The sequence below is a fragment of the Microtus ochrogaster genome, chromosome 1 (assembly GCF_000317375.1).
Source record: "Microtus ochrogaster isolate Prairie Vole_2 chromosome 1, MicOch1.0, whole genome shotgun sequence".
Lineage (NCBI taxonomy): Eukaryota > Metazoa > Chordata > Mammalia > Rodentia > Cricetidae > Microtus > Microtus ochrogaster.
In genome coordinates, this window is record NC_022009.1 from 28,229,944 (window position 1) to 28,238,010 (window position 8,067).

Consider the following 8,067-nt stretch of genomic DNA (forward strand, 5'->3'; position numbering starts at 1 on the left):
TCCATCCCTTGTGGCTTATCAAGATCCTAGGAGAATTTGTAAGCAGTTATATTTTCAAGAAGAAAATTGACACAATCTAGTCTACATTTGCAATTAATACTTTTGGTTAGGGTAAGAAGAACCATGTAGCACTTAAATGTTCCTTTTACTCTTGTTTTCTGAAGAGGATGAGGGGGAACAAAAACACAATTTCTAGATTTCTAAGCAGGCTCCCTCCCTTTGGCAAAAAACGGGACTTGCACCCGCAGTTCCCAGTTTTCCACAGCAGATGGCGCCAGAGCCCAGAGACTGACTTAACGGAGTAGCTGGGGTTAGGTGAGCCTCATCAGGACAGCGGGTTTTAGTGGCTCCAGCTTGAGAGCCACCAAGGCGCGAGACGGTCCCTGGCTGCTCCAGCTGGACAGCATCGAGAATCCTCCCGGAGTATCATATCGTCTTTCGGCTGCACCCTGAGCCCGGCCCCGGCTGTGCTGTCCGCTGTAGTTCTCAGCAAAGGTGACTTTAACTTGGAGAAGCCGAAGTTCCAGGGGGTAGGAGGTGAAGACACTAGATTGTCCCACAACAGTCTCCTCCTCCGTGGTGACATTAGACGAAGCCCATTTGGATGGGTCTCTGGTCGCCACCGCTCTTAACGGCTGCTCAGCCAAGAAAGGTGGCTCCAGGAGCTCGGAGACAGGCGAAGAAGAGAGCGCGTCTATGAGGCTTTAGAAAAAGCTAATGGGTGGGACCGAGAGTACAGCTCCAGGACCGAAGTTGGGTGTCTCAGAACAGAAGGAGCTGAGAGGCTGATCAAGCATGGCAAACTGGCTTGTTTGGATGGAGAGTTGCCTAGGCAAGCGGAGTACTTGAGAGCCTCTCCTGCCCTCTCTCCAGCGTGCTTTCCAGAGATGAGGTCACAGCCCCTCGGAGCCCTCCTCCTCCCTCCCGTCCCTCTGGCTCCCGATCTCCTCCAGCGTCAGGCGCTGGGCACTGAGAAATGAAGCGACAGTGCACAAAGATGAAGTAGCGCAAGGGGTCCCTTGGAAAATGAGGCCAGGGTACCTGCTGCAGCTCGTGCTGCTGCTGGCCCTGCCCAGGAGCCAGTGGGGCAGAGGGTGTGTGTCTCCACCCTGTGAGTGCCACCAGGAGGACGACTTCAGAGTCACCTGCAAGGAACTCCACCGCATCCCCAGCCTACCACCCAGCACCCAGACTCTGTAAGTAGCCAAGGCCAAGACCCCTATAGAAACTCATGGTGTGTGGTGGAGTGCGCCGGTGTCTGGTCAGTCCCTGGACAAACTCAGTTGCTCATACTTGGGAAGGTTGTCTGTGCTGCTGACATAGAGAAACAGAACCTAAGTTGTGCTTTCTGAAGAGTTACTAGTCTGTCTACATTTTGCCAACTCCTAGTGCACGCTGGATTTTAGTTTCACTTCAAATGATAGTAAGACATAAAACAACTTAAGGACTAACTTTTAAAATTATCTTATATAGGGCTGGAGAGATGGCTCAGCCATTAAAGGCTAGCTAGGCTCATAACCAAAAATTATCTTAGAAAATAAAATTGCTCCTCTCCCCCAATACCCCTTTTAATATCCCTAGGTGAAAAATTATCTTAATCATTTGACTCATCAAATAATAGTTTAAAACTTAATCAGAAATGGGCATAGTGGCTCTCACCTTCAATCCTAGCAGTCATGAGGCAAAGGCAGGAGGATCTCTGTGAGTTCTGGGCCAGCCTGGTCTACAGAGTGAGTTCTAGGACAGCCTGGGCTATGTAAAGAGAGTCTGTCTCAAAACAAAAACTTAATTAGGAGCCCATTTATAAATGGACCCTTGGACATGTTAGAACAAAGAAATGGGAGGGAATTAAGAGAATGAAATAATGAAGAATATATATATATATAATTATAAAAGAGTAAATTTAATTATCTTAAAATAATAAAAAATTGCAGTGTTCCCTTTATCCACTATGTGCAGATCCTAACTTTGGACTGCCCAACCTGTATCACCATTTAGCATATCCAGAATTTCTTTTTAATATACATGAGGAAAAAGATGAAATTTCAAAAATCACATTTTAATCCTCATGCTAAATGGTAGATTCTTAAGCAACATTTAAATTTTTTTTTTTTTTTTTGGATTTTTCGAGACAGGGTTTCTCCATGGCTTTTTGGTTCCTGTCCTGGAACTAGCTCTTGTAGTCCAGGCTGGCCTCCAATTCACAGAGATCCGCCTGCCTCTGCCTCCCGAGTGCTGGGATTAAAGGCGTGCGCCAGCACTGCCCGGCTAGCAACATTTAAATTAAATCAGTTATTCCCTAAAACAGATTGGTTAAAAAAATACTGCAGAAAGAACAGAAAGACAAAGTGACTACTTACCCCCAGAGGACATGGAGATAAAAAAAAAATACAATCCTACAGAATTCAGCGTGTAGGAGCAGTTGTCAGATGACTGACTCCCAGGTACACATTTCTGTACTGTTTCCACTGTTAGTTGAGACTCAGCCACCCCAGCCACCCACCCTTGCCTTTCTTCCCCAAGGATGTGTTACTGTGGTAACCTCTGAGTAGCGCTTCATTCTCAACACTGTCTTCACAGAATGAAACACACCCTTACCACAGTGATGAAATCCCTACACTGGGTACAGATAGTCTCTAAAATAGAACTCTTGTACAAACTTCAAAATCCATAAGGACAACCTCGCTACCCTTAGTTCATCTGTTTGCATGCTTATCCAAGCAGGCTGAATACCTCCAACACAGGGACCCTGCCATGCAACCTCGGATTCCAAACCAGCCAGCTCTCACTCACACACAAACCAGCCTTAAGTGAATGGATAAATAAATACATATTCTTGTCTCGGGTTATGGGAAGCCCAGAGGCACTGCTTCTTCACAGAGTTACCAGTGAAGAGAGACAAGCTTCTGTGAGTGCAAAGGAACTCATGAAACGTTGCCAAAGGGGAAGGCTGAAAGTAAGATCACTTTTTACTCCTAAGAGCTCAGTTTTTCTTCTACTAAAAGATGCTTCTGAGGCTGTGGTGCGGATGAAGACAGTCGCTGAATCACAGGGGATGACTGCCTAGGGATGGATGGATCTGACCTGGAGGGTAGTGGAGACCACGTGCAGGGTCCTGAAGAGTGAAGTTATTCTAAGATGAGGAAGATACAGCTGATGTTTGTTTTCAAGTGTGGGCGAATGGCATGATCAAATAATGACCCGAGGGATGTTTGCTCACAAGATTTACATAGTTAGAGTGTATCTTGTCTTTCAACTTTCTTAATGCTTTTTGTTGGCATAATAATTGCTTGTACATAATAAGAGATTTCATATGACATGTATGTAATGTATATGTATTTGATCATGGTCAAGCCCCATTGTCTCCTTCCCATTCCATCTGATCTCCTTTGTCTTCTGAACTAGTCTCCTACCTTCGCACACACGTGTGTGTGTGAACAAGTTTAACTAGGCTTGCTTACAAAACATGAACGAGGAGTTATAGGAGCATAGATACCTTCCTATGATAAAACCCCTAAAGAAAATGTCTCTCCCTCCCCAAGTAACCATTAACCTCCTATAAATCCTCAGGTAGGGTTGGTGGCCTCATGATCCCCTATCCACTTGGTACCCATAGCAGGATGCTATAAGCCTCAATCTCGTCCGAGTCAGGTACAAGTAATCACAGCTTTTATTAGTTCAAGAGCGCTCCAGCCATGTCATGCCCAGACCAGTGTTCTGCAATACCATCCTCTTTTAGAACTGTTAAAAAGCTTTCTGGCTTAGGACGCAAAGCCTTGTGTGCTTGCAAAGCTGTTTGTCTCAGTTTGCAGCATCCATCAGGATGCTGTACAAGAGGAGGGTGCCTGTTTAACATGCTGCTAAGGTGCCAAGGGCTTGCGCTTTGGTGACGAGAGTGGAGCAGACCTCTTCTTTCTGCACTGCCCATGCGCCTGCACTGTGGGCTAGGGATGGGAAGGAAAGAGTCACGGTGTGGCTCCGGATCTTTTCCGGACGTGCTTCTCCAGATGGGAACAGTGCACCCTCATTAAAGCAGAGGTGGTGACGAGGTTGGGGACATGCTGCTGTCCCTACTCCTTATTTGCGGCACTCAGCTGTCTTTGAGACGCAAGAAACCTGGAAAACTTTACTCCTCTCAGCTGCCACTCACAAGAGGAAACTCAGATGAAGCGAAAAAAGGGAATTAAGTATTTGGGCTCACAGGGACAGTGAGACGGCTTGGTGGGTAACACAGCACAGCAACCTGACACTCACAAGTTGTCCTCCGGTCTCCACATGAGCACCAGAGCTCACTCACACATGCGTGCACACATTCTCACAGACACACACACATACACCTTGTAAATGAATGAATGAAAATTTACACTTCTGGAGGGTTTTGAAAAAAAGTGGAAAAAAAAGTGGAACAGCAAGATTTTGGCACATAATTATAGAGAATATTACTCTCAAGTCAAACAAGCCAAGCTGGGCGGGCCATCACTCTCTCCATTCAAAGGGTGGCCGTGTGTTGCCTCTCTGCATGAGAGAATGCCATTTGGAGTTTTTACAATTTTTTTTCTCCAGAAAAGTGCTGACTCATCTTGCCTTGCCCTTTAACCCAATAGCATGATAGAGCATGCTCCCTATCAGCTTCATGATGGCAGCAATGACCGCCTGTACCTGCTACCACTTCCTACATTGTCTTGGAGCTTGGGCTTCAGTGCAGTAAAGGGTTTGTCCACCTTGTGGGAGTGTGTTCAGAAATGCTGTTGAGATGTTAAATTTCCGGTCTTAACTGTTTGCATGACAAACCTAAGGGTTTAATGAATGACTGTCTCTGAATTTTCTAAATCAAATTATCATGTTCCAGCTTCAGGATGTGGACTGTAGCTTCCCTTTGTGCCGTTTACCTTTGGGGATGCTTACGGAGGCTTAACTGAAATAAACCCACTTAGGAACGCTCATGGCGCCGCTAGAGATGGGAAGTTGGACTTGCTCTGTAAGAGGTGACAACCAGAAAACAAGACAGAGCAAATGAAAAACTGTAGTACACCAACAAGATGATGGGGTGGGCTATTCTCCACAAAGCCCTACAACCAAGGCCGCTTCTCTGACTGCCCAGGGCACTAACATTTTCCTCCCAGGTACTGATGTGACACCTGAGGGGTTCGCACCCATTCCACTCCTTGTCATTACTTCACATTTCATAAAACCGTGTTCCAGAACTTCGGACGTCCATCTCCTACAGCTATTGACTTCACTAGTGCTCCCTGAATGGGCTCTTCTGCTATAGTACTACTGGAGGAGAGATGGACCAGTGGTTATAAGGCCTGGCTGCTCTTCCAACGCACCCAGGTTCAAATGCCAGCACCCACATGGTGGCTCACAACTGCCTGGTACAGTACTCCTCTGAGAAAGGAAAAAGTAGACACCCAACAATGGGGGCTCCTTAAAAGCAGCCAAAGAAAGTGGGACATTGCTTTGTCAACTCTGGTTTTTCTCCTTTTATTTTACAGAAAACTAACATTTTTTTTTGTGCTTCCCTCCCCCCCGCTCGCCCCATCACACAAATATTATATGATGTTATGCAGTTTCCGGGAGTAATGTTTCTGAACCTGTATGTTAATATAACTCTACTCCATCATCCCAGAACGTGACTCAAAGAGGTGACTTGAATGTCTAGAATGGCAGGCAGAGTGGGAGAACAGCAAGGTAGCTTGGGAGGCAGGACTCGGATTATTTACCAATCCAGTATCATCACAGATCAGGATACCTGGCATCGTTCTCTGGCTTCGGCAGGCATGTGAATGTGGACTTGCACCTGCACACGCATGCGCACATGCACCAGATATGAGGTCCTGAGATGGTGACTGGCATGCCTAGCTGGAGTTTTCTGTTGTAACTGGGTTCCTGTTTGTGTATGCTTTTGTATGTGCATGTGTGTTTGTGTGCACACGTATGTGCATGGGTACATGTGCCTTTGTATGTGCACAAGAAGCCAGTGGAGCTTGTCGGGTATCCTGCTTAGAGGCCTGAATCCACAGTTTTTAGTTTTTTTCCATTTCATTTCTGCAGAAGAAGTGCTGGCTAGACTGGAGACTAATTCGATTTCCTTGTGTCACTTCTGACCAGGCAGTAAGCATAGAGAAAGCTAATTCCCAATGCGCAAAATACATCATTAAATAAAATACTCTTGTGTGAGTGTCACTGGACAATCATCAAGGTGCTTTGTTTCCCTGTTAAAGCTCAGAAATTGCTTTTGCAGATCAACCTACTTGTTTTCTGATTGTACAGGTGTGTCATTTACACACACCAAATGAAAGCTTATTACTCAAAAGGTTCAGAGGTATCCGAGAAGTCTACCATGCCGCTGGGAACCTGGAATTGTATAAAATTTTATATTCACACAATCAGCAAATTTCTTAGATTTTTTTTTTTCAAAGATATCCTTGACTGCCCAAATGTTGAGAAACCATGCATTGGACTAACCTGTCATTTCTTGTGGGGCTATACCTACACATTTGGAATACAGTATGACTCAATCTATTATGTTATGAGGAACGCAAAACTCGTGTTTTAGAAATAAACAAAACTGCCTGACCTCAGAATGTGATGCTTTTCCTTCTGAACACATCATGACGATGGTTACTTTGCTCACCTGTCTCTGAAAATATTTCCACATGGAAGTTCGCCAAAGGCCCTCAGTCTTTTAAATCAGTGCTATGACAATATGTTTTGCACATGTCTGGTGCATTGTCTCTTAAATTCTTAACACTGGACTGGCAAGATGGTTCATCAGATTAAGACTTGTAATTCAGCTAGGTAGCCTGAATTCCATCTCTGGGATCCACAAAGAACCAACAACTCTGGCAAGTTGTCCACTGATCTCCACATATCCACATAAGAGCCAAGGCACACAGACACACAGACAGAGAGAAAGGGGGAGGAGGGAAGGAGGGAAGGAGGGAGAGAGAGAGAGAGAGAGAGAGAGAGAGAGAGAGAGAGAGAGAGATAAATTAACTATAGTAAGATATCCCTAACACAGCATTTCCAAGTTTCCTGAAACAGATCTCTGTATTCAGTTTCTCTTTGACTTTCATCACTGCCATTTAAAAATAACAGAGAAAATTATAAGAATGGACAAACAGTTCCACTTGTTCAAAACTAGAGGTTGGGTTTTAAAGCGTGTCACTGAGGTGTCAGACTCAACTCTGTGAACTCTTAAGAACACCAGAAAATTTCAAAACAAATTCTTGTTTAGATGTAAAGCGGGCTCTTGTGATTTGAAGGCATCCCGTTAATACAATTCTGCTATATGTGCACATCCAACCTGGATGTTTCTGATACAGTTTTAATGAAAATACTTTCTCATCAGAATACACCAGTAATTCAAATATTCTTTCATCATCATAAAGTAAGCATCCCACATTGCTTTTGTGCATAGAAAACTCTCCCGAGGGTCCAGCTTTCTCTTTCAGTGGATATGACTTCTCCAGTTAGATAATACATTAAGATATGGGCTTACGATTGTCAGGCGTTAGTTTAATTTTACCCATTCCTGGTGTTACAAATACTCAGCTCCAAAGAGAGGACTGAACTAGTCTTTTATTATTTCTAGGTGTTGTCACGTTGTGTCTTTTTATTTCTATCATTTTATAAGCTGAGAAACTAGAAAGCCAGTTTGGGGGAAAGTCTCTGCACACAGGATCTAGGGAACAAAGAGTGACTCCTTGGGGCACGGCTGTGTTGTGTTTTTCTCAACTTCCTTCTCAAGTACTTCTGGGCCTATGGACCTGGTCTACAAAGCTGAGAAAACCAGAAATTCAGCCTTTAAATAAACATATCTTTATTGTAGCTGATTCCCTCTCTCGCTTCCTCTCTTCCCCCTCCCCTCATCTTTCACTCCCTCCCTCTCTCCTTCCCTCCCTTCGTCCCTCTTGTTTTTTCAGTAAATATTTATGCTAATCCTAGTATGGTATTGGTGAAACATAACAAATGACCACCTTGACCTTACATTCAAACAGAGGAAAATTTCTAAAATGGGCAGGGTAGACAGAGTAAAATACAAAAAATCCAAAGAATGGCAGG

At 44.5% G+C, this 8,067-nt stretch overlaps 1 protein-coding gene across 1 annotated transcript in view; it reads left to right on the forward strand.

Moving 5' to 3' along the window:
- Positions 1 to 1,026: 1,026 nt before the first annotated feature.
- The window catches only part of Tshr (thyroid stimulating hormone receptor), a 113,629-nt gene continuing 106,588 nt past the window's right edge, over positions 1,027 to 8,067 (forward strand). The window contains exon 1 of the mRNA XM_005343657.2: positions 1,027 to 1,196. Within this exon, the coding sequence (XP_005343714.1) occupies positions 1,027 to 1,196 (170 nt within the window). The remainder of the gene's footprint in view (positions 1,197 to 8,067) is intronic.